Source organism: Anthonomus grandis, chromosome 4 (genome assembly GCF_022605725.1).
Source record: "Anthonomus grandis grandis chromosome 4, icAntGran1.3, whole genome shotgun sequence".
NCBI lineage: Eukaryota > Metazoa > Arthropoda > Insecta > Coleoptera > Curculionidae > Anthonomus > Anthonomus grandis.
This window is the reverse complement of record NC_065549.1, coordinates 34587215-34613025: the sequence shown is the minus strand read 5'-3', so window position 1 is coordinate 34613025 and position 25811 is coordinate 34587215. Positions and strand designations below refer to the sequence as shown.

The following is a 25811-nucleotide window of genomic DNA, read 5'->3' as shown; positions in this document are numbered from 1 at the left end:
AAAATATGCCTATACATAGTAAGATTAGCAAAGGGTTTTCCCTTGCCTTCACAATCTAATTTGTAATCACGATAAAGTTGAGCTATGGTTTTGCTCCCTTCAATGTAAACCTTTTCAGAATGGGCTCGGGTATAGTGGCTCTCTATAGTGGGTATAGAAGAAATATGGGAGCGCACACTATTTTTAATCTCTGCAGAAACCCCTTTATGATTAGCATGTTTCCCTCTACTATCGTCTCCTAAAGTACCGTTCTTTATTTTAGTCTTTACCGTACGTATGCAGCGGCTAGTAATGCCCAGAGTAGCTATAAAAAACTGCTTGCATACTCTTATTTTAGTATCGTCGTATATAGCGTGGTTGGTCGTCCTGCCATTACCATCATGGGTATACCTATATTTAGGATTAATCTCTTGTATAAGGGTTGATATAAATATGCGCTGTTTAACGATATCTTTTATTTTCCAATAGGCATTAAATATTGTAATTCTTTCTTCCTCGTTAAACTTGCTGCTGCATTTGTGGGAGCATGTGTCATTACAAGCTGGCTTTATTTGCCTCCTTGGCACCTCTATTTCTTTACCAAGAGTTTTATAGGACTGACCGCTATTTCTTAACCGCTTAGCACACGCTTTTTTCCATTCAGTTGGTTTCGCTTTCCTTTTTCTAGTCTTTTTTATTTCTACTTCGGCAACGGCTTGATCTGGATCATCAACATCTTCTTCTGATGAGCCAGAAGATGATGAATCTTCTGATGACGATGAGCTAGAAGACGTAGAGGAAGAATCATCCCTATAATCCGGATCCTTAAGTGAACACTGAACAGTCCGATGATTCTTTAGGATCAGAAGTATAACTGGACTGTGAGAGGATCTCTAATACTTCCCTATTCTGCAGGTGTTCTGAAAAAAATACAATAGGTGTGTACGTCTTTTTAAAAATTTAAAATTTTCATTTTTAGTTGGCTTACCATCGCCATCGGGTAAAAAACCTAAACCTTCAGAATTTAAGTTAGTGAGGTCTGTGAAAACTGTATTAGATTTTTCCGGCTCCGGTTCTTCCTGTATTTTTTCTGTTGATGACGATACCTTAATCTTTTGTGCTATCTGTTCATTTTCGAAGTAATCTATGATCATCGGCTGCTCCGAGGGCTGCTCTAAGGTGTTATTATCTGCAAAATACAAAATCTAGAGTTTAGTAAAATACATCTTAATAGTTACGTTACCCCTAATGTATCCATTAGACTACAGAAAGATTACATGCATAGGTGATAAATAAAAAAATAGGCTTAAAAATATGAATATTATTACCTGAAGTTTCAAAGTCATAAATCTCATAGTCAATATCGGAATTCACAGCTGAACTTGCATTACGCACTTTCCATTGAGAATCGCCTCCATTGTCACTAACTTTCTCCAACCTAAAATTTCATTATTGGAAAATAATTTAAAAAAATTTACCTGACTCCTACTGGTGATAACATTTTCTTGCCTTGGTGCCTTCCAAATTGTTCATATTAAGCACACTTGTTTTAGCACAGACGAAACAAAATACAAAATCAACAGAATTATTTACTTGTTTAATTTAAAAAAAACACAAAAAATTTTTGCCCTATACTGGCACAAATCAAATAAAATTATTAAAAATGTGGTCTATATAGGCATAACTTAAAAAATTAAATAAGGCGTATGGTCTATATTGGCACAATTCAAAATGTGTCACTATTGCATTAATATAAATATAAAATCAAATTAATAATTTTGCACTATACTGGCACAACAAGGAAAGTGTCACTATTGCCTGCTAACAGCGATAGATTCCCTAGCAAGGTTTATGGAATACTAATATTGTGCCACTGTTGCCGTGGCTAGGAGGCATGATTTAAGATGATTCTTTAGTGACCCTTCTGCCATCTGGCGGAAAACTAAAATACTAATTTTAAGCCGGTCTTGACAAAATAAAGAATATTAATTTTAAGTTTTAACATAGTGTTTAGTCCGATTTTGGAAATTTTTGAGATGTGCCATTATTGCCGCCATTGAGCGATATAGTCGAAGTAACAATATCTTCTACGAGACGACTAACTAAACTTTTTGAGGCCACGGGTAGTGTTGAGATGAAAAAAATCAGAAAGAGAGATACGATGACAACGATGCTGCTACAATCCTTGCTTTGGAGTCAATTGCTGAGAACCCTGATTTTCAAAAAGGTGCGCCATACCATTTAGATATTATTGAACCATACTTTATTGAAGGATCTCTTAATCATGAAACGTATCTTCAAATTTTGGAAAGATTTTTTAAAGAATACTTAGAATCTTTACCAGTTGATCAAAGTATAAATCTTTATTTTCAACACGACGCCGACGGCTGCCCAGCGTACTCGCACTATTCGAGTAGCAGAATGGTTGAATAGAATTTTTCCGAATCAATGGGTTGAAAGACGCGGCCCAATTGAGTGGCCGCCAAGGTCACGTGATTTAACCATTTCTGATTCCTATTTATGGGGCCGGCTCAAGCAAATTGTTTATTCCGAGCCGTTACCAAATGACAGGGAATTACTAAAATAAAGAATTAGAGATGCTTGTAACTCAATTTCCATTAAAGAAATTAAGATTTTTTTTTTAATCTTTAGGAAAGCTATTGAAAAATTCTTCGAAAATGGAGGTAGCTACATTGTATAAATTTAAAATAAGTAAATAAAATAAATTTTCTTGTTAAGTTAGACATACTATGTACATTTAATTACAAACATATTTTTGAGGATGGTTTGTAACTCTTAGATGAGTGATTTAATTATTAGATAAATAAATTTGTTAGTTTTTCTTTAATAATTAAATACGAATAAAAAAATTAATTGGTACACAAAACGTAAAAAACAAAATAGGCCTATGGCTATGATATTCGGTATTCGGGTATAATTTTGCATTCTAAGCAACTTTTTCTTATAAACATTTTTTATAAAAATATACTAAATTTTATTTTTTAATTAAGCAGGGCTTTCAACTACAAAATTTTTTGTCATTTTTACGTATAAATTCGCTCATCCTGGGACACACTGTATATAGGGTGTCACGCTGCGACCCCCGGTATATTTTTATGTCGGCAATTTCCAGGATTTGGATAGCTTGCTTGGTTTTGCATTGTGCACATGCAGCCAGTAAATTTGACTTAGCTTGTCAATCAATCAATCAAATTTTATTGTCAAAAAATTTAAAAAATTTTGTAGACAAAGCTATACATAAAAAGCAAAGTACACAAATATAGAAATCAAAATACAAGTACTAAATAAATATAATAATAATATATAATATTCAAAACTGGGTACAAAAGACATAAATGTACCTGGTCAAATTTCTTATACTAAATGTAAAAAGTAAGAAAATATGAAAGTAAATAAAAATAGTAACAAGAAAGTAAAATAAAAAAAGTAAAAAAAGCAACAAAAACAGTCAAAAACATTAATTCAATGTTTAAAACGTCATAAAAAATTCTATAGAAATTTAGCAATACAAAATATTGCTATTCTACTTCATAAAAAAATTAAAAATTAGCCAGTGCGTGCATGATACTTAAAAATTAATATTAAAAAAAATCATCTACTGCATATAAAGCTCTCTCCAGTAAATATGATTTCAAAGCATTGCGAAATCGAGGAAAAGATGTCAATGATTAAATTTCCAAAGGCAGATGATTGTGCATTTTTTTAGCTCCGTAAAAAACAGAGCTTTTTATTAATTCTGACCTTGGGATTGGCACATAAAGATCATTCTCTGCGTTTTGAAGTGGATAATTATGAGATGGTCTATTAGGAATTTCTGATATACGCTTGCGAACCAAGCAAATAGATTCAAGTATGAATAAAGATGGAAGAGTTAATATTTTAAATCTTTTAAACAGTCAAGTCTGGGACTTGAACTCTGCTAGGCATGTATACAAGTTGAGGTATTGAACATTACGCATTGTCCAAAATAATGGCTTCATTTCGTCGATGGGCGGCCGCCTCCGGTCATCTGATAGGTATTTGCTGTTTCTATTTATTACAGAATAACAATAATAATATTGGCTAGCCTCATTTTGCTGCGTGACTGACTAAAAGCGCTATTATTTTTTAAATTTCTTATTTAAATTTTAAATCGCAATTGTTTTTTTCTTAATTTTTATTATGGGTGTTTAAACTCCTTCCATAAGAGTTCAAATTATTAAATTGATTTATGGAGACAATTCGGCATACAATATAAATAAATAAAATAAATAAATAAATAATGTCTTTATTATACCAAAATGTACAAGTCTAGCCTAGGGCTAATCAACTTAACCTCTAATTACATGAACAAAAATATATACCAAATTACATAGATAGCCCGTTAAATCAATGAAATCGATCTTGAGTTGGAAAATAAGCAATGACATAAAACTAAAAAAGAGGAAAAAAAAACAAATATACACATTTTCCCTTTAAATTATAAGGAGATATCTGTAACGTGAGAAAATGCTACTTTGATTTTACTTTAAAACCAGCAATGACATGCACTTAAGTGAATTCGGAAGTTCATTATACACCGAAACAGCATTAAAAAGAAAACATCTGCGAAATAAGACAGAATGAAAACAAGGAGCCGATAATTTACTTATACATCTTACACTGACGTGGTGCACATCTCTTCGAAAAATTTTTCACGAAGGTAAGCGGGGGAGTATGTACCAAGCAATCGATGCACAAAAACGGCCAACTGATGAAGATAAAGATTCTCTACACGCAACCACCCAAGAGTACACATTTTTTATGAAACTCTGTCATATTTTCTAAGTCAAAAATGAATCTACAGCACTGATTTTGAAGCTTCTGCAAACGATACAGGGTGACTTTATCTTAACAAGGAAGATAAACAATGTTACAATAGTTCATAATAGGAAGTACTAAGGACTCGCATAATTTCTTGCGTATTTTGTAGTTAATAATACTCCTATTAGCGTACAATGGTTTGAGCGCAAAATAGGATTTTTTAATTACGTGAAAAACGTGCATTTTGAATCTCAAGTCCTCCTCGAAAATCACACCAAGATTCCTAATGTTATCAACAATTTTTAACTGCGTTCTCCCCACAAATAGTTGTAGATTATCCAAGACAATTTTTTTCTTATTTTTTGAAGAGAAACAAATTACAGAACATTTGAAATTATGGCTCGACGAGAAAGTTGAAATATATGACAAATCTTCATTTATTCTTCCACAACCTCCCAATACGTCATCAGCTTTAAAAGAATAATAAATTTGCGTATCATCCGCAAAGCCCTGAATACTGCAATATTTAACACACCTTATACATGTCTGCTATGTGTATTAGAAATAAGATAGGATCCAAGACGGATCCCTGTGGTACCCCAGAACTTATATAAGAGCATTTTGACTGAGCTTGATTTTCTGTTACCACCAGTTGCTTTCTTTCAGAAAGATACGACCTAAAGAAGATTAATGAATTATTATCGAATCCATAATAGGTCAATTTTGCTAAAAGCAGGCTGTGATCCAACGTATCGAAAGCTTTAGCAAAGTCAAGAAATACAAGCGCCGTAGTACCACTTCTATCCAAAGCCTCAATGATTTCTTGAGTAACTTTTACCAAGGCAGATGTGGTGCTGTACCGCTTTCGGAAACCAGACTGGCCCTGCGGGATTATGTATCTTAAAATGTGTAAGAATAAAGAAAATCTGAAATCTAGATGTACTACACCGGGTGACAAACTAAGGTTAAAGAAAGGCTTTCGGGTGGAAATCCCAATAAGGGAAGAATGGTCAACGAACCAAACAAGAAGCTAAAGTTTCGAAGCCTGGTACACAGATAAGTCATGGATGAAAAGCACCAAGTCAGCCGGTGCCAGAGTGTATAAGATAGAAAGGAACATAGGGGAATCCTTTCCACTAGGGAAACACACCACAGTTTTTTAAGCGAAAGTATTTGCTATACTTGAACTAGTAAACAAGAGGGAAGCATTGAAAGGTAACGAGGGGATTTGTATCTACTTTGATAGTCAAGCTGCCCTCAAAGCGATCCAAAAAGGTCAGCTCAGTGTTAATCCAGGAATGCATTGGAAAGACTGACAGCACACAAAGAAGTGACACTAAGGTGGGTCCCGGGACACCAGGATATCGAGAGCAATAAACGGGCTGACAAACTAGCAAGACAAGGTTTCATTAGCCCTTTCGTAGGCCCCGAGCAGTGTCGCGATGTCAGTAAAAAACAAACTTTTCTGGAACTTAATAATTGGGCCTGGGAAAAAAAATAAGAAAGAATTAGAAAAGGACAAAAGGATGTAGGCAGGCCAAAGAAATAATACCAGATGATGACGTCTCCAAAGTAAGGCGGCTGCTAACAAACAATCAGAACAAGGGATGAAAGGCTTGACGGGAATCCCAACTGGACATAACCGTCTAAGCAGGCATCTTTACCTTTTTGGTAAGTCCGCTGTGTCCCAATTGCCGTATACGGGAGGAAAGTTCATATTAGAATTTGCGATTTTAGGTGGAATCGCCTGAGAAGGAAAATTTTTGGAGCAATGACACTCTAACGGGTAGTTTTTAAAGATCTGGACTGGGACAAAGTGCAAGCTTTTATTAAGAGGGCTGCTTTACTCACTGAATAGCGTTTGGAACTATGATAGATTAACTTATTGTTTACTCAAATAAAGAGATCTCTTTGAGGCTTTTATTTAAAAGATAAATTTTTTATTAAGCTTATTTTTTAAGAGTTTTGTTTTGGTATAGTCTTTAAATGTTTCTACTTTTGTCAGAGTTTATATTTTATTTTCATTAGAATAATGCTTTAATTTTCATTATGAAATACACAGCATAATAAACATTTTGATATTACGATTCTTTGTGAGTATACATACATATATCAGTGTACATGTAAAGCCTGCATAAGAAAAATATTTTAGAAATGCTTAAACAACTTTCGCGCAAAATATTGTATAATTATAGTAATAACAGGTACATCCTTACCATTTACAAAAAGCTCTTGCACTTTTAACTGAAGACTTTCTACTATGAATGTAGTTTCCAAATTGAATTTTGGATAGATATGAAAATAATGCAAAGTTCATTCGGTCAATTTGTTTTATTCATAAACCTGAATTTTTAATAACGGCATTATTAATTCTCATAATTAATAATGCATAAACATTTATAAGCAGACGAACATCAACATAGATCTATTGTGCCTCACCACTAACATCAGTTTAAACCCATTAACATTTGTGCCAGAATCATCGGGAAAAATTTTGTTGGACCTTGTCTTACTGAGAGGATTTAATTGGACAACTTTATTTTTTATTTTCTAGAACAATAGGCCAGCAAATTTTGGATGATGTGCTATTGACATTACGTGCTAGTATCATGCTAGTAATATTTAAATACGTTTGAAAATCGTTGAGTCGAAAGGGAGGGGAGAAACCGCGCCTTGGCCTCTTTGACCATCTGATCTAAACCCGTTAAACTTTTTCTTGTAGGGATACCTAAAATCTTCAGTGTATGCTACACCAATTAATATACAAGAAAATATTTATAAGAAAGGATCCGTTTTCACTTTAAAGAAATAAGGACCAATATTTAACAATTGTGGTGGACACAATTTCTTTAAAGGAACGTCTACGTTTAGACGGAGTTCATGTTGAACCTAGATACAAAAAAAAAATTTAATAAATATTTTAAATCATATTTGTCTTTATTATTTTTTTAACTTTATCATTTTTAAAAATTAAGATTCCTACGATCTAAAAAACCTTTTTTTACTTTTATTATAGAGGGTGTAAAAAATGGTAAGAATTTGTTATAGGTAGTCCGTCCCTGGAAAGAAAAATTACCCAGATATTTCTCTAATAGATTAATTTTAAGGATACTTTTTTCTATTGATCATCATGCTATACTCTCATAAAATTAGCCAAAGTATTTGTAAAGGTAATTAAAAGAAATTTAAATTTAAAAAAAATTAATTTTCAGAAGCGTACTTAGGGGGTTTATAGCTATGTAGGAAGGGGTTGTATAACAAAAAGTAAATAATAACTTTTTTTGCAAGCTGTCCAAATCTGGAAGATTCCTTATATATTTTGCGATGCCCTGTATTAATTTGTTGTACGAACAATAAGCAATTGCAATAATAATTTTAATGAAAAATTATTATCTTATCTTAATATTCGAGCGTTAGCGAAGTACCATAAATAGTTTTTTTTTTAATTATATTTCTTAGAACAGTGTTTCTTTGCTACTTTTGTATCTTGTATCGAAATACCACTAATGGTTTTTGTTTGTTAATTTTTAATGAAGTTTAAAACTTATCCGATACAAAACAAAGGTAAAAACACAATGTCACGGTCTCATCAAATCCATATAATTTTTTAAATGCTACACGTGTTTCCCTCCTATCGCAGCATCATCAGGCCTAGAGAAAAGTGGATGATACGTTTCTATTATCCGATACACTTAATCCGGATAGAAGTACGAAGAGCACTTGGATTCCTTAAAGCTGGGACAAGTCAGAAGTCGACAAGGTGGCCACAATTTTGAGAGGCATTTGTGAACATAACATAGAGAAATAAAAGATGTTATAGAACGTAAAAGAGTACACAGAGATGAATGACGCAAGACCATTTTGTAGCATTATATGTTTAAATTTTTTTTTTAACGGCATCTTTTTTGGATCAGCCGTTTTCAATAGATAGTAGAATTCTGTTTGTTAAGCCTCGTAAAATCCGCGGTGAAATTAACTGAAGTTCTTGCCTCATCTTATATTTTTCACCAAGGCATAACGTTGAGGTTTCGTTTAAGGAAAAAGGACTTTAAACCAGAAGCCCCTGAGAATCTATAATCATAATAGAACTATAATCACATTGCAAGATTAACTTGGTGTCAAAAACATGTTAATTGTTTCGAAGAGAAATAGGCAACAGTTCTTTTAACAAATAAATCTCGGTATAGGAAGAGTAAGATAGGATAATAGACTATTATATTTTGGTGTGGTCTTAGAATAAGAAAACCGAATGACATGAATAATTTATGGGGATGAAGTAGTGCTTTCCATAACTGTTCCATATCTACATTGTTGCAACAAGATAATGGCTCAAGTACTTCTTTATAGAAATCACTTCTGATAAAAATAACCTGAACCTTTAGATTACCGGACCTTAATCCAATGGAGCATGTCTGGTATATGCTAAAAGTCAAATTTAAATCTACAAGTTTATGACAGACTTTAGAAACATTGTTGAAAAGAAAACAGAGTATTGTAGCAGTTTAACTTAAATCATTATTAGAGCACATCACGTATATCTTTTAGTTACTAACTAAACTTATAAATAATAAAGAATGCCTCTTATCACTTAAAATGTTGAACGTGCATAAAATAAATTTGGGGTCCTGCAAAGGTTAAAGACAATTTTTACTCCTAATTTTAAATGTAAATTGACAAAATTTGAAAATTTGCATATTTAAGGGACTGAGTGATGAAAATGTTCGCACTTCGTTTATTCTCAACAAGTTTATTTAGCATTTTAAATTTAGTGCTTATCGGCTCTTGAATCCGTTAAATTCAAATTGAAATTTAATCGTTTATTTGCCATATAAATTACATTACAAAAGAGGGATTTACAGTTAAAGAGCAGCAAAAATAAATGGATGTGGATTATAAAAGGGTCGTTTCATAAAAATATATTTTATACGCATTTGTTATGTTATTATACCTTTAATAAGCGGTAAACAATTTCGCTTTATATACGGTCTGAAATGGATTTATTACAATCTAGACATATATTGTAATACTGTTTCTATTAAAAAATATGATTGTTATTAAAATTAAAACTTGTAACTTGGTATCCACCCATATAATAATATTTAAAAATATCATAATTGAAGGATTAAATTGAATATCATAGATGTCTTGACAAAGTGCTAATAGACGGTAAAATTGTCTTTGTAAGCTTCCTAAAAGCTGCCATAAAATTAACTGAATTTCTTGTTTAATCTTATACTTTACCCCTTATATTTATTGTATTATTATATTTTTTAGCCTATATAGAATACACTTTTCTTTTGAGATAACCCCAATGATAAAAATCATATGGGGATAGGTCAGGAAACCGTCCTGGTCACAGAATTTCGTTATTCTGTCTAATCCATTTATTTTGAAAACAAATTAATTAGAAATTGGCATACATTAGAGTAGTTATCTTACCACGTTTCTGTGACACATGCCATCCACATCTGAAGAAGTTGATGACACATGCCATCCGCATCTGAAGAAGTGGATGGTATTTGTTCTTGAGCTGTGCCGTCGAGGTCATGCAGATCTGAAGAAGACACAATATGTCGTCGACAGAAGTGCCCTTTAGGTGTAGCCGAAGAAGTGATGACGTAACGCTGAAGAAGTAGTAATAAGAAGAAGAAGAAGTTATGACTAATTGCCAAAGAAGTAATTATCTAAAGAAGTCATCAGCGTGTCTCATCAATTTCTTCAGATGTGGATGGCGTTCCGTAGCCGAAGAAGTTATGACGCAACGCCGAAGAAGTAATTAGCATAGGGTGTGGTCGGTGAGGGTGCCTGAGGCAACATATCACCTAACTTAATATGAAAACTCTTTGTGGCAAAGCCACTTTTTTTACTATTTGCGCATATTTCTGTTAATTGCCAAGGTTAAAAAAACCAATTTTGGTCTACCGCGCACCTACCAAAACGTCCGTACCGTTTTAGTATAATATTATTACAATCATATTTTACCGTCGAGTGCGAGCAACAAAGCGGTATCGCGACCTTGCTTAAATGTTAATTACTAATTTATATGAGAATAGTAATACTACTAATAGGTACATACTTATTTATTGATAAATACACATGATATTTATTATTCTCTTAAATTAAACGGTGTACATTTTGTAATTGTTTTTGTTGTTGTTGTTCTCCTAAATTATACAACATTTTACATATTATATTACCTAAAATTAGTATAGTAATTATAAAAATGGTCTGTGTTACATACATAAAGACATGGAAATTTGATCTTAAAGTATTTAACTCTAAGTAATTACCACTAGTATTAGAATTTAGATTAATAATTATAGAATTTTCTGTATTTAATCCTTTACTAAAAGTTGTCCAGTCCCTACTTTCAAGTATTGTTCCATTAATGAATCGAAATCTTAACCTATAGTGAAGTCTATGTCTAGAGGTCATTGAGATGGTAGTTGGAATCCATGTAAAAAATATTGGAACTGATTCATTATGAATGCGTTTGTATAGTAAGGGTATCCATGAATTATCACTTGAAAAATTTTCACCTTTCAGTTGAACAAATGCAGACACTATTTCCGGAGGTTTATGAACGTAGAAAACATTTTGTACTACTGCAACTAGTGTTATAAATGTAGGACTTAACCAAATCATGGTTTATTGTTGAATATTGGTTAATTTTGTTTAGCAAGAGCTTTAATACAAAAACAACATTTATTTTGTGGTGAAGGAGGTCCATCTACGTGTGTTCGCCAATCTGGTCTATTATAGTGAATAAAACATGGTAATTTTATTTGTAAATCAAACTCTTGTCTATAGTTAGCAGGTAGTTTGTTCCAAATAAATAATAAAGTCATGGGATCCACATATTTTAAAAAGAAATCCATTGGTAGATTTTCTAATTCCTTTGCATTCAATTCTCGCACATTTTTCTTTCCACCTATAATTTGTAATAATTGTTCACATAATATATTATGTTTTTCTTCATTATAAATGTTTGTCACACTATCACTATTATTTTTCACTACACACTTTATTCCAAATAAATATTTTAATGAATTTAATATTTGATTCAACATCTTTTGTGGTTATAGTTGATCTACTCAAAACCAAAGAATAATTTTGCTTTTAACAGATTTTATTACATAATCTTCTACTATGTACATGGTTTGGTTTAAAATTAAAAATTTAATAATAAAAAATATATTTAACTTAACTAACATTTTACAAAACATCTTTTTTTAGAATCCAAGAATTATGTGTCTTATCCATTCCCAACCATTTTACGTAAACTTGGTTCCCTTTACGCCGTAGAATTTTTTCAACCAAATAAACGTCAGGATGTTTTACTTTTTGCAACTCAGCCCCATAAAAACCACCTTGAATTTCCACATTATTTTCATCTTGTAGTAAATAGGTTGTAGGATTTGTTAGATTAATTTTTTTCACTTGAAAGATTTCATTTGACCAATTGGGTGTATATCCTTTTGTGAATGCTTCTCTTTGTTTACTTATACGTACATGATCACCAATTTTAAATTTAGGAATTTTTGGATCAACCATTTTTATATGGTTAAAGTGAAACTTTAAAATGTCTTGTTCATTTTTTTCGTTTACTTCATTTGGTTTTTTTCCAATGCTAGAATGTCTTGTATTATTATATTTTTGCACAATATCATCCAAGATATCGATCCACTTATAATTTCCTCTCAAACTAAATTTTTTCCACATTAAAGTTTTTAAAGTTCGATTTACTCGTTCCACAACACTAGCTTTTACATTTGAAAATGTACTATAATGATTTATTTTAAATTTTTTCATTAATTCCTGAAAATGTTTACCGTAAAATTCCGATCCTCTGTCGGTATGTAGGTTGTTTGGTGGTGTTTTAACATTGCTAAGAATATTTGCCATTGCATCAGCCACATATTTAGCAGTTTTTGACTTTATGGGTTTTGTCCATACGTATTTTGAAAAAACATTAATAACTACAAGTATATATCGATAACCTTTATTGAGCTTATGATATGGAATCATTTCCACTAAATCTGCCTGCCATAAATCATTAAGTCCTTTAACTATAACACGTCTTCTTGGATATTTTTTCCTACTTAATCTATGCAGCTCATTAACAACATCTTCTTTTATCTTGCTCATGGTTAATGTTTATTGTTCTATTAAAATAGGACATTTTATTATTAATTCTCCATAAAATTGGTCTATCTGAGATTTTGAATCCCGTCGAAATGCAATTAAATCACCTGCCTTTAGTTCTCTTCCTTCCACTCCACCTTGTTTACCATTTATTAATAAATTTACATGTTGTTTTGGAAATTCGCCGGCTATAATAACACCAGAGTCAGTTGGAAATCGATAGGAAACTCGTTTATCTTGGGTTAAAACAAAATTTTTTTCACTTGGGTCATGGTGACCAAGAAATGGCAATGTTATATGGTAAAATAATTTTAAATTTGCAATGTTGACTAAATTAACTTGATTATCATCATCATCAATTCTGGAATATTTATGAAATATGTGAGATCCAAACTTGTCTAAAGTCATCTTTGAAATAAACTTTATTTGTACTTATTTATTGTTTTATTCTACTAAAACGGGACATTTTATTATTAATTCTCCATAAAAAAAGTCAATTGAGGATTTTGGCTCTTTACCAAACTCAATTAGATCTCCTTCTTTTATTTCTCTTCCCTCTAATTTTCCTTTTTTACCATTAATTAATAAGAATATTTCTTTCTTTGGATATTCAGCCCCTATAATAACACCAGAACTTAATGGAAATTTAAAAAATGTTTTTTTATCAAATATCAAAGTAAATTTCTCATCGTTTGGAAAGCAGTTTCCCATAAATGTTAATGATATGTTGTAAAACAACTTTAGGGGCGTTAATTGAATAAAAGTAATTGTATCAGTTTTACTATAGTTTTTCCTATTTAAGTGAAGATGAGAACCGAACTTGTTCAAAGACATTTTTAAAATACCATATAGTGGTTTAAACAGTCTATAAAATAACTTTTGCTTCCTTTAGCTCTTCAATAATGGAGACTATTTCATTATTATGTCCGGTATGCCCTGCCATTTGTGATGATATAAGTAATTTTAACCGTTCCACTAACTCATTAGGATCATCATAATAGACATAATCAGTTTTTTTATTTGTTAAATTCATCATCATTCCTCCCCCCTTTTTCGAGGTTATTCTAGTACTTCTCGGGCGTGTTTCTGACGGTGGTTTAGGCTTAGAAAAAGGAATGGCACTAGATGTGGAAGTAGATCTTAAAATTCCCTTTTTTATCAAGTACGGTTTTATTATTGTTAAGTATTTTGGGTCGGTAGTGCCTTGAATCTGTGCCTTTGGATCATAGTTTCTTCTATAAGCATTGCTTCTTTGCAATATATCCATGTAATTGTCAAGATCTTTTGAGGTATAACCGCGAGGTTCTTGAAAAAATAAAAGTTCATAGAGACCGGGTGTACCCTCATAGATTAAATCCTGAATCTTAAAATTTTGTTGCACAAAGTCAGCTTCACTGTCGCCAATTTTCCACTTTTCATTTTCTGCATCATGAAATAGGCCATGCGTATTATCTAAATCTCGTTCACTTTTTAAAGATGCATCAACAAAACCTCTTACAAGCGGATGAAATGCTTCAAGATATTGTTCGTATGCCGGACTTCTGGTTAACTCAAAAATACTCTGTCTAATTTCTTTTGTTGTTGGTTCAGTAATGGTAGATTCATCTAAATTATCTCGTCTCGTAGAACTTAGACGAGGCTCCCTTAAAGATGATTGTTGATTAAAAAATACATCATCGTCATTCTCATCGTTTATTTCAAATGTATCTTCTCTTGTTAAAAATGATGGTAATTCCGAAGGTAGATATTTGTTATAAATATTTGTTTGACGTCTTTTTTGCGGTGATAAATCGGTTTTAAATTTTTGAGGAGTAGAAAATGCTGGCGGTGTTAAGGGTTCTGTTTTAATTTTTTCCTCCGCTTTTACAGCTTTAATTAATTCTTTTAAGGGTTCTGTAATTGGTTTAAATTCTTTTTCTTGTCGAAACTGAGACTTGGCCACATCTGTTTTTAAAGATTTTAGTTTTCGTTTTACAGCTTGACGGGCTTGTATTAATTCTTTTACTAACTTTTCATTCATGTTCGCTTCCAAACTATAGGCTTTAAACTAATTAACTCCTTAGTGATATATCTTATTTATTTAAATGAATAAACTGGTCAAATTTATTTCGATACCTTCCAGTCTCAACACCACAATCTTTATCAATAACAATAAAATCAAAATCGGATCGCCAGCAAGTGGAACAGAGATCTTTAAACTGTTGAAATGACATGTCCATATTTACATGATCATCATAGATATGTTTTAAATTGGTTCCGTCTTGTTTAAATATAATTAGTAGGTTTGCATTATCTCTGATTAATTGTTTAGGAATCGATGAGTACGTTTGACATAGGTAAAAACAGTCCGTATATTTATGTCTACCAAAACAAAAATAATCTCGCATAATACTTTGATTACAGCACACAATATCATCAAATATTATTACTGAATTAGGTTTAACGTCAACTGGTGGTACAATATCCTGCTCAAAACACGACTCAAAATAACCTATTCCCCTAAGTGGTTTTAATAATTTTCTTAGAAATTCATATTTTGGTTGATATAATGATTTAGAATACACATAAACATTTTCAAATCGTAATCCGTTGGGGTGTGTTAATAATGTAATCATTACATTAGTTTTTCCACAGCCAGATGGACCCACTATGATTCCCCGTTTTGATTCACCTCCAAACAACTCCCCATGTTTCTTAAATATCTGCCCATTACTGATATTTAGGTCATAATTTTTCACTGGTAACGAAAACTTTTGTTTTTCCAACCACATATTCGAAGTATAAAAGGGTATTAACTATTATATAAAAATCTATTATGACACTAAAGTTCACACCGAAAGGTGGCTCCTTAAATACTGTAATTAATAAATTACCATTTGAATTACACATTCCTGGTTATAATTTTTGTGGGCCCGGTACAAGATTGGAAAAACGTTTAGCTGCCGGTCATCAAGGCGTAAATAAACTTGACGAAGCGTGTAAAAATCACGACATTGCATACAGTAAATTTTCTAGCGTAAAAAGTCGTAACAAGGCCGATAGGATATTGGCTGACCAAGCAATCAATCGGTTTAGGTCAAGTGATGCAGGTGTGGGTGAACGTTTAAGCGCCCTAGGAATTGCAGGTATAATGAAAGCAAAATCCAAATTGGGGATGGGTTTAACAAAAAAGAAAAATAGAAAAAAAGCGTCTGCAAGTAAAAGAAAAAAAGGTATAATCGGAAAGTCTTATAAAAAGTTAAACGTTACAACCAATGGTGCCTTAAAACGTCTTAAAAAAAGGAAAATTTCTTCAAAAAGAATAATTCCTATTCCAAAAATCAAAGGTGGTGTCCTTCCTTTAATTCCAATATTTGCAGGGCTATCTGCCTTAGGCGCTTTAGGAGGAGGGGCAGCAAGCATTGCTAAAGCCATTAATGATACAAAGGCAGCACAACAAAAATTAGAAGAAAATAAAAGACATAATCGTGTCATGGAAGAGATAGCTATTGGGAAAAAAGGAAGTGGTCTTTACTTAAAACCATATAAAAATGGTTATGGGTTATATCTAAAACCAAAAAACTATTAAATATATTACCTCACAATAAGCCGTTAACAAACCTAGATATAAATAGGTATATTAAAAAATTAAACATTTCTCATTTTAGAGGCATCTTCATGCGAGATAAATTACCAAAAGTAATTAGAAAAATTGAAAGTGGAATTATAAACTTGGATAGTAATTCTGGTCCAGGTACACATTGGACGGCATACGTTAAAAAAAATAAAAAAATAAGTTATTTTGATAGCTTCGGTAATCTAAGGCCCCCTAAAGAAGTTATTGCATATTTTTTAAGTGATGGTAATAAAAATTTAATTAGCTATAACCATGATCCGTATCAAACATATGATAAATCTAACTGTGGACAGCTATGTCTACATTTCCTTTATAATAATAGGTAACCAAATTGTTTAATCCAGATAAAAAATAAACAGTTATCAAGAAGCATGTCATCGTTTACCATAACACTTTCAGCTAAAAGTAGCATACTTTCGGCAAATTTTAATCCACCTATTTATTTAGATGATAATTCAGATTATGTTGTGGGTTTGACAAATTTTGAGACATTTTATACAATTCCCAATATTGATTATTCAAATAATAGGGTTTATTATGGAAGTAAAGGAGATTTCATAGAAATACCTCTGGGAAGCTATGAAATTGAAGATTTAAATCAACTACTACAGGAGAAATTTGAAGAAAGGGAAATATCCTTTCTTTTACGTGCAAACAATAATACCCTAAAGTGTAAAATTAAATCATCTACAGATATCGTTTTTAAAAAGGGAACTATTGGAGAGCTTTTAGGCTTTAAAAGTGACCAAACAATTAAGGGTGATAAGAAATATCATGAGTCAGATTTTCCAGCAGAGATAATAAAAGTAAATTCTCTTTGTGTGGATTGTAGTATAGCCGAAGGATCATACCTGAACGGACAACCCGTTCACATTATTCATCAATTCTTTCCCAATGTTCCACCTGGATATAAAATTATTGAAAGTCCACAAAATATCATTTATTTTCCAGTCGTTGTAAAGGTGATAGATAAAATTATTGTAAAAATTATAGATCAAGAGGGAGACGTAATCAACTTTAGAAACGAAACCGTTACCATTAGGCTACACATTAAAAAATTGGAATAATGGCTATCTTATATAATAAAAAGGAAAATGGAATGTTTACAAATAAAGTATATAAAGTTAAACATAAAAAAAATAAATTTAGTTATAACTTTAATTTGAAACCGTTAAGTAAGTCTAATAGAAACTTTTTAAAATCACTTGGATTTATCATATTGTAAAACGTAAATTAAAAAAAAAAAATGTCCTCAATTCTTAATGTTACGGAAAAGCTCATAATGGATAATTCTATTACACATTATGAAACACATTCCTATGAACCATACCTACCAACAAAACTGGGAAATAACGATGAAATAGTGATTCCCGTTAATGAAGTTGAAAAGTATACTTTACCTGGAGAAAGTTCACTCTATATAGAGGGAAAATTAACCAAGAGTGATGGAACAGTTTCAAAAAAAGCATCATTTATCAACAATGGAGTAGCTTTTCTATTTAAAGAAATGAGGTATCAGCTCAATGGTGTAACAATTGATTCCGTGCGAGATGTAGGTATGACATCAACACTAAAAGGATACCTATCATACAATAATAATGAAGTAAATAAGCTTGAAAATGCCGGATGGTATTTGCCAACAACTACTACTACTACTACTACTACTGAAAAAAAATCAATAGTGGATGAAAAAACGGGTTTTTTTAATGTAAGCATTCCATTAAAAACTCTCATGGGATTTTTTGAAGATTATAAAAAAGTGATAATAAATTCTAAACAAGAACTGATTCTAGTTAGAGATCATACTGATAATAATGCTGTTACGACTACGGAAGCAAATGAATCATTAAAGGTAACCCTGAGTAAGGTATCCTGGAATGTACCTCATATTTCTGTAGGAATATCACAAGAATTGCTTCTTACAAAAATTATTGATAAGAATGTCGACATCGAAGTTGGGTTTAGATGTTGGGAATTAATTGAATACCCAGAGCTTCTTAAAACTAATAGACATAATTGGCCAGTGAAAACATCAACTAAGATAGAAACACCCCGTCACGTAATTATTGCATTCCAAAGTGGTAAACGAGATCAGCTTAAGGAAGATATGAGTAAATTTCATGATATTAATTTAAGGTCTATAAGAGTATTTCTAAACTCTGAACGGTACCCTTATATAGACCTTAATTTAGATATCAAACAAAACAAATTTGCAACCCTCTATGAAATGTATTCACAATTTCAATCCACCTATTATTCAAAGACCGATGAACCGATGTTTAATCCCGAACAGTTTAAAACCATAGCACCAATCTCTTATATAAATTGTATTCATCAAAAAGAATTGCTTCAGTCAGGTCCGGTAGTTATGCGAGTCGAGTTTGAGTTAAATAGTGATTTAGACAAAGATACTTCAGCTTACTGTTTGGTGATATACGATCGCGTATTTACCTATAACCCTCTTACAAAAATAGTGAGGCAAATATAATTGTTTAAAAAAAAATATGAATTTTTTAATAGTGGATGTTCAAGGTTTTAAACTTGAAAACCAAAAGTTTCTTCCTAAAGAATTGGCTGTCTATGATGGAGAAAAAATAAGCCATTTTGTGTTTAAGCCACCATTTGCATTGGATCAATTATCAAATGAAATTATTAAAGAAGCCAAATGGGCAATGATAAATCAACACTGCATTCCTTGGTACGAAGGATATACCCCAGTTTATGAATTTTCTGAAATATTGAAAAATCTTACAGATAAAGAAAATATACATAGGATATATGTAAAAGGAAAAGATGCATGCAAATATGTAGAAAAGTATTCACTGAAACCTGTTATCGAAATTAAAGAGAATGTCGAGGAGAAGGAAAAAGAAGTGGAGATGGAAAAAACTGAACCTCTATGCTTTTATCACTCTCGATCACATTGTTTTTGTGCACTTGTTAATGTATATTCTTTATATAACAAACTAAAGCCTATGTGTTATTAAAAATAGATTTTATGATTTAAATAATGCATGTTGTATAATTTCTAACTTTAGTTTGCTAAAAGTTATAGTGAAAGATACACGCACGTTGTCCAAGGTAAACAACTAGCATCATGTATATTTTAGACGTTCAAGGATTTCAATATAAAAAAAGTCCATTTCTTTGTAAGGAGATTGCTATAATTGATATGGAAAATGGTGACGTTTTTCATCATTTTGTTAAATTTCCATTTCCATTTCACTGGTTTCAACGGTTTGATGATAATGCCAGTTTTGAAGGGAAACAAATGGATTGGATAACAAGAAATCTACATGGATTGCCTTGGGACTTTACTGACGTCAACTATTTACCCTTGGAAGGTCTTTATGCATTTTTAAAAGACACTATTAAACCAAATAGGACAGTGAATGTTAAAGGTTTGACAAAAAAAATGTGGTTAAGTAGTATAATTCCAAATAATATTGTAGACTTGTTAGAGTTGGGTTGTTTAAATTTAAATTGTCTTATTAGTCAAAGTGGTCGTAAATACCACTGCAAAAAACATATTTATAATAATTTAAGGTGCGCCAAGGAAAATGTTTATATTTTAAGGGATTGGTATATGAATAAAATTGATTAAATTTCAATTATATACTTGTTTTATTTATTAATTTTAAATGTAAAATTAAAAACGTTTTTAATCACTTGCTGTTTAAAATAATAGTTAATATAGGTACACTTGTTTTATTACTAATCAAATAAGTACATAAGAAAATTTTTGTTTTTTTTAATTGGTTTTATGTCAAGCCATTTTAAAAAAATAAAACAATGAATTTAATATCTCGATATTGGATATCTTTACTAGTTAGATTAATAAGAATTTATTTTTAGAAACTCAACCATTTAAAATAAAAAACTGATTTTAAAATATATTTTATTTATATTCATTTAAGTCAAATACAGAGTATTTTTGCGTCTCAAACTCATCTGCACCTTCATCAGGTATTTCAATTAATTGGGATGGTCCAGCTGTAGTAGTAGTAGAGTCTCGGAATGTTCGGTTTTCCAAAATTTTAATTTTTTTTTTATTCGGTTCCTCTTTATCTCTACCGTCCGTTAAAGCGTGACGTTCATCCTCTTCCAGTTCCACAGCTCGGTAAAAGTTTACCTCTGTAAACTCCCGCATAGCCTTGAGGAACAGTTGTAGCTCCTCTTCATCACTAGCTGCCACCCGTAAATATTTTACGGGTAAGCCCTTCACTTTTTGTGCAACTGTTTCGTTGCGGGGCGAGTAAGAGAGGTAGAGGTGAACTCTACCCTGTACTATTTTAATATCCTTCTTTCCAAATCTATGAAAAAAAAAAATCAAAATTTTTATTTACAAAAATAAAAATATTAACTTTCAATAATAATAATAATAATAATAATGGCTAAACATTTTCGAAATTTTAAATTAAAAAAATACTTACTTGAACAAATTTTTTAACATCACCACTAATAGTTTATTGGATAACTTTTTTCGATCAACAGATTCGAAAATGAAGGTTGATTCTACATTCATTGTAGTAGTTAGTTGATGAAGTTGATGAGTTGTTAAGATTAACTTTATGTATAAGACGATGGTGCTTTTATACTAGAAAATTTGCCTAAGCGAGTAATTGGTAATTATTCTAATAAGGTTTTACATGTTAAACAACATTTATGCATCTTAAAGATAATTGGAATTTATAATTATTGCAGATTTATTTATGTTTGCAAAATGACCTTAACATTTAGCAACGTGATGCAATTATTATAATAGGTGTGTAATAAAATAATACCCGTCTTGTTAAATGCGAAAAAAAAAATGTAAATGGAATACATGATATTAGTATATTTATACGAGACATATGAAAATATCTGATTCAATTTAATTCTACAACGTAAACTTATAACACTTATTCTCATCATAATGTCTACTACAAAAGAAGTTAGCGAGTTGAGTGAAAAAATGTTGTTAAAAATTGGCGAACTTGGTAAGCTTATAAAAAATAAAAATGATTATTGCAAGTGGATAAAATTTTTAAATAAAAATATTTTAATTTTAAAAAAATTTTTAAGAAGTCAGGAAAAAATAGATAGAAAATCTATGATTAAATTAGAATCAAATTTAAGTATTTTTAAAAATTATCGAGAACAATTTAAATACAAAAAGAATAATAATAAAAAGGGGAAACAATTAGTTTGGACTGCATTGGAATCATGTTTTAATAATCGTATAAGAACTGGAGCAATTGTTAACTTTAATATTAAGGACCCGCTGATATTTTTCAAAAAAGCTCTTAGATCATTTTTATGTCAAGTACGAAAGGAACTCAAAAAATCTTTGTTAAAAATAAATGTTATATTTTTATGTAATTTTATTAAACCTCAAACTGGTGAAATTGAATTAAAACATTTTACCACCAAAAATCAAATAGTTGATCGTAACACCGATTTGAGAAAATTTTATAATGATTACATAAAAACTAATATTTTAACAAAGTTAGAGGAGTTTCAAGAGAGAGATTCCGGTTGGGCACTGTATGAAATTTTACAATTAAAAATTAATTTTAATAATTATACCCCTATAAATATTGGCTATTCTACTTACATTACGGTGCCGAAATTTATTCAAAATACTAAGGGGGTTCTTAATATTAAAAATAATGATAAATACTGTTTTCTCTGGTGTATTGTGGCCGCTCTTAATCCCTGTAATACAAATCAAAATCCATGTAGAACATCTTCATATCCTCATTTTAGTGAAATTTTAAAATATGACAATATTAGTTTTCCAATTAGAATAAAAGATATAAGTAAATTTGAGAAAATGAATAATATCGGAGTGAATGTATTTAGTTTGGAGAAAAAAGAAGTTGTACCTGTATGTCTGAGTCAATATGACTTTTTAGTTAAGGTTAATTTATTAATACTTTCTATAAATCAAGAGGATAATTTTAATACAGATGACGATGATGATGATGATAATAATGGTTTAGGTCAGCATATCTTACAATTTCATAGAACATATCATTTTGTATTAATTAAAAATTTATCAAGATTATTAAATAAGCAAATTGGTGATATTACTAATAAAAAAGTTTATTGTGACAGATGTTTAAATTATTTCTATTCTGAACAAGTTTTAAATAAGCATATGTTTGCCTGTAAAAAAATGAATAAAATTAAAGTATCACTTCCATCTGAAAGGGAAAAGAATATATCATTTTCACATTTTAAAAATAAAGAAAAAGTTCCATTTGTCATTTATGCCGATATTGAGAGTATATTAGAAAAATATGAGGATTTAAATGTTAATGTAAATAAATATCAAAAACATATTCCATGCAGTATTGCTTATTATTTATTATGTAGCTATGATAATTCTCTATCAAAATTTGAGCTATATACGGGGCAAGACTGTATAAGTTGGTTTTGCTTAAAACTACAAAAATTAGCACATCAATTAAATCCTATATTTTATAATATTGTTTCAATGTTACCCTTGTCGACATCAGAGCAAGAATCATTTAACACATCTACTATGTGTCATATTTGTCAAAAGCCTTTTAGTGAAGATGATATAAAAGTTAAAGATCATTGTCATTTTACGGGTAAATATAGGGGTAGTGCTCACTTTTTATGTAATCTCAATTATAAAGATGATCATATTATACCTGTAATATTTCACAACCTTTCTGGCTACGATAGTCACTTTATTATACGGAAATTGACAACCGAAATACCGGGCTCGGTTACCTTATTACCTGTTAACAAGGAAAAATTTATATCTTTTTCAAAATATATAGAAAATACAAGTATTCAATTTAGATTTTTGGATTCTTTTCGATTTATGTCTAGCAGCTTAGATCGATTGAGTTCCTACCTAAGTTCTTCTGAAAAATATATTACTAAAAGTTTTTGCAAAAATGAGACTGAATTTAATCTTATATCAAGAAAAGGTATATTTCCATATGATTATCTTGATTGTTGGGAAAAACTAAAGGAAAATAGCTTACCATCGATTGATGCTTTTTACTCCAAACTTAAAAAATCTAATGTAACACAGACTGATTATAACTTTGCTGTTAAAATTTGGGAATCATTTCAAATTCAAAATTTACAAGAATATTTAGAGTTATACTTAAAGACTGATATTTTACTTTTGGCAGATGTTTTTGAAAATTTCCGAAAAGTTTGTTATAAAACATATGGTTTAGAATGTCTAAAATATTTTACTGCCCCTGGATTGGCCTACGATTCTTGCCTTTTAATTTCAAAAGTTACATTAGAATTAATTACCGATATTGATCAAATAATGATGATTGAAAGCGGAATTAGAGGTGGAGTATCTCAGTGTAGTAATCGTTATGGTAAAGCTAACAATAAATATATGGAGAATGAGTTTAACCCCGATCTGCCATCATCATATTTAATGTACTTTGACATTAACAATTTATATGGAACAGCAATGAGTGAATCGCTTCCTACTGGTGATTTTAAGTGGGTTGACATAAGTGTCTACTATTCGGAAAATATTATTAATACACCAGACGATTCAGATGTAGGGTATATACTTGAAGTAGATTTGGAATATCCTAAGGAACTCCACGATCTACACAAGGATTTACCTCTATGTCCAGAACGCTTAATACCACCTGTCACATCATCAAAACAACCTAAATTATTGACAACACTTTTTAATAAGAAAAACTATGTTATTCATTACAGAAGTTTAAAACAAGCTTTATCTCTTGGTTTACAACTTACTAAAGTTTATAAAATTTTAAAATTTAAACAATCACCTTGGCTAAAAACTTACATTGATTTAAATACAAATTTGAGAAAACAAAGCCAAAATGAATTTGAAAAAAACTTTTTTAAGTTAATGAATAATGCAGTTTTCGGAAAAACTATGGAAAACGTGAGGAAATACAAAGATGTTAAAGTAGTAACTACTTGGCTCGGTCGATATGGAGCAAAAAATTACATTTCAAAACCTAATTTCCATAGTTTAACCATTTTTGATGATGACATGGTTATAATTGAAATGTCAAGGTTAAATATTAAATTTAATAAACCTATATATGCGGGTTTTAGTATTTTAGAAATTTCTAAACTTTTTTTATATGATTTTCATTATAATTATATTAAACCTAAATTTAATACAGATGCCAAACTATTATATACTGACACTGATTCTTTAATTTACCATTTTCACGTGGAAGATATCTATGAATTTATTAGAAATGATACAGATAGATTTGACACTTCTGATTATCCTGTAGACAACATTTATAATATTCCTTTAGTTAATAAGAAAGTATTAGGATTAATGAAAGATGAGAATAATGGCAAAATTATGAGTGAATTTGTAGGTCTTAAATCAAAAATGTATGCATTAAAACTGTTTGATTCAGATAAAGTTGTTAAAAAGGCTAAAGGTATTACTAATACTTCAATGAAAACAATAACATTTGATGACTATTATAACTGTTTATTTCATAAAGACACATTTTATACACAAGAACATTTAATTCGAAGTAAAAAACATGAGGTCTACACAATAAACCAGAGAAAAGTTGCTCTTACTCCATACGATGATAAAAGAATTATTAATTATATATATACCGATACACTACCTTGGGGTTATAATCAATAAATTTATTTTATCCATTTTCAATAAAATTTTTTTATACATTTAAGCCGATCAAGAAGTAAGTCCAATTTTAAAATATACAAAAATCACACCTCACGCATATACACCCGAAAAGGGTAGTAGACTGGCTGCTGGATATGATTTAAAAAGTAATCATGACACAATAATACCAGCTAAAGGAAAAACTCTAATATCAACTGGACTTAAATTTGAGCTACCGAAAAACTGCTATGGCAGGATTGCTCCAAGGTCTGGTTTAGCTGTAAACCACTTTATTGATGTAGGCGGTAAGTTTTATTTTTTTTACAAAAATATATTGTAATAATGAAATTTTTTTTAATTAGCTGGCGTTATCGATGAGGACTATCGAGGTGAAATTAAGATCCTACTGTTCAATCACTCGGATGAGGATTTTCACGTTAGAACTGGCGACATGATAGCTCAAATAATATGTGAAAGGATCTTCTATCCAGAACTTCAAGAAGTCAACAACATGTCCAGCACAGAACGTGGAGAAAAAGGATTCGGCTCCACAGAAAAAAATATGTAAAACAAATAAAGTGATTTGTTTTAATTTTTAAGAAATGATTTTTATAAAAGTAAATAAAATTGTTGTTATTATTA

The 25811-nt window shown here is 30.6% G+C and overlaps 2 protein-coding genes and 1 long non-coding RNA gene across 3 annotated transcripts; 1 reads left to right on the top strand and 2 right to left on the bottom strand.

Moving 5' to 3' along the window:
• Positions 1-358: 358 nt before the first annotated feature.
• On the bottom strand, positions 359-1441 carry LOC126735548 (uncharacterized). The gene is made up of 3 exons (XR_007660437.1): positions 1308-1441; positions 968-1168; positions 359-899 (listed from the first exon to the last, which is right to left on the bottom strand). It is a non-coding gene; the product is annotated as an uncharacterized LOC126735548 (long non-coding RNA).
• An 18986-nt stretch (positions 1442-20427) lies between these two features.
• LOC126735543 (uncharacterized) lies at positions 20428-21119 on the bottom strand. Its single transcript, XM_050439582.1, has 2 exons — positions 20977-21119; positions 20428-20856 (listed from the first exon to the last, which is right to left on the bottom strand). Exons 1-2 carry the CDS (start codon positions 21066-21068, stop codon positions 20442-20444), a joined length of 507 nt encoding a protein of 168 aa, XP_050295539.1. The 5' UTR covers positions 21069-21119; the 3' UTR covers positions 20428-20441.
• Positions 21120-21413: 294 nt separating this feature from the next.
• LOC126735542 (deoxyuridine 5'-triphosphate nucleotidohydrolase-like) lies at positions 21414-25811 on the top strand. The gene is made up of 3 exons (XM_050439580.1): positions 21414-21522; positions 25235-25474; positions 25532-25811. Exons 1-3 carry the CDS (start codon positions 21459-21461, stop codon positions 25735-25737), a joined length of 510 nt encoding a protein of 169 aa, XP_050295537.1. The 5' UTR covers positions 21414-21458; the 3' UTR covers positions 25738-25811.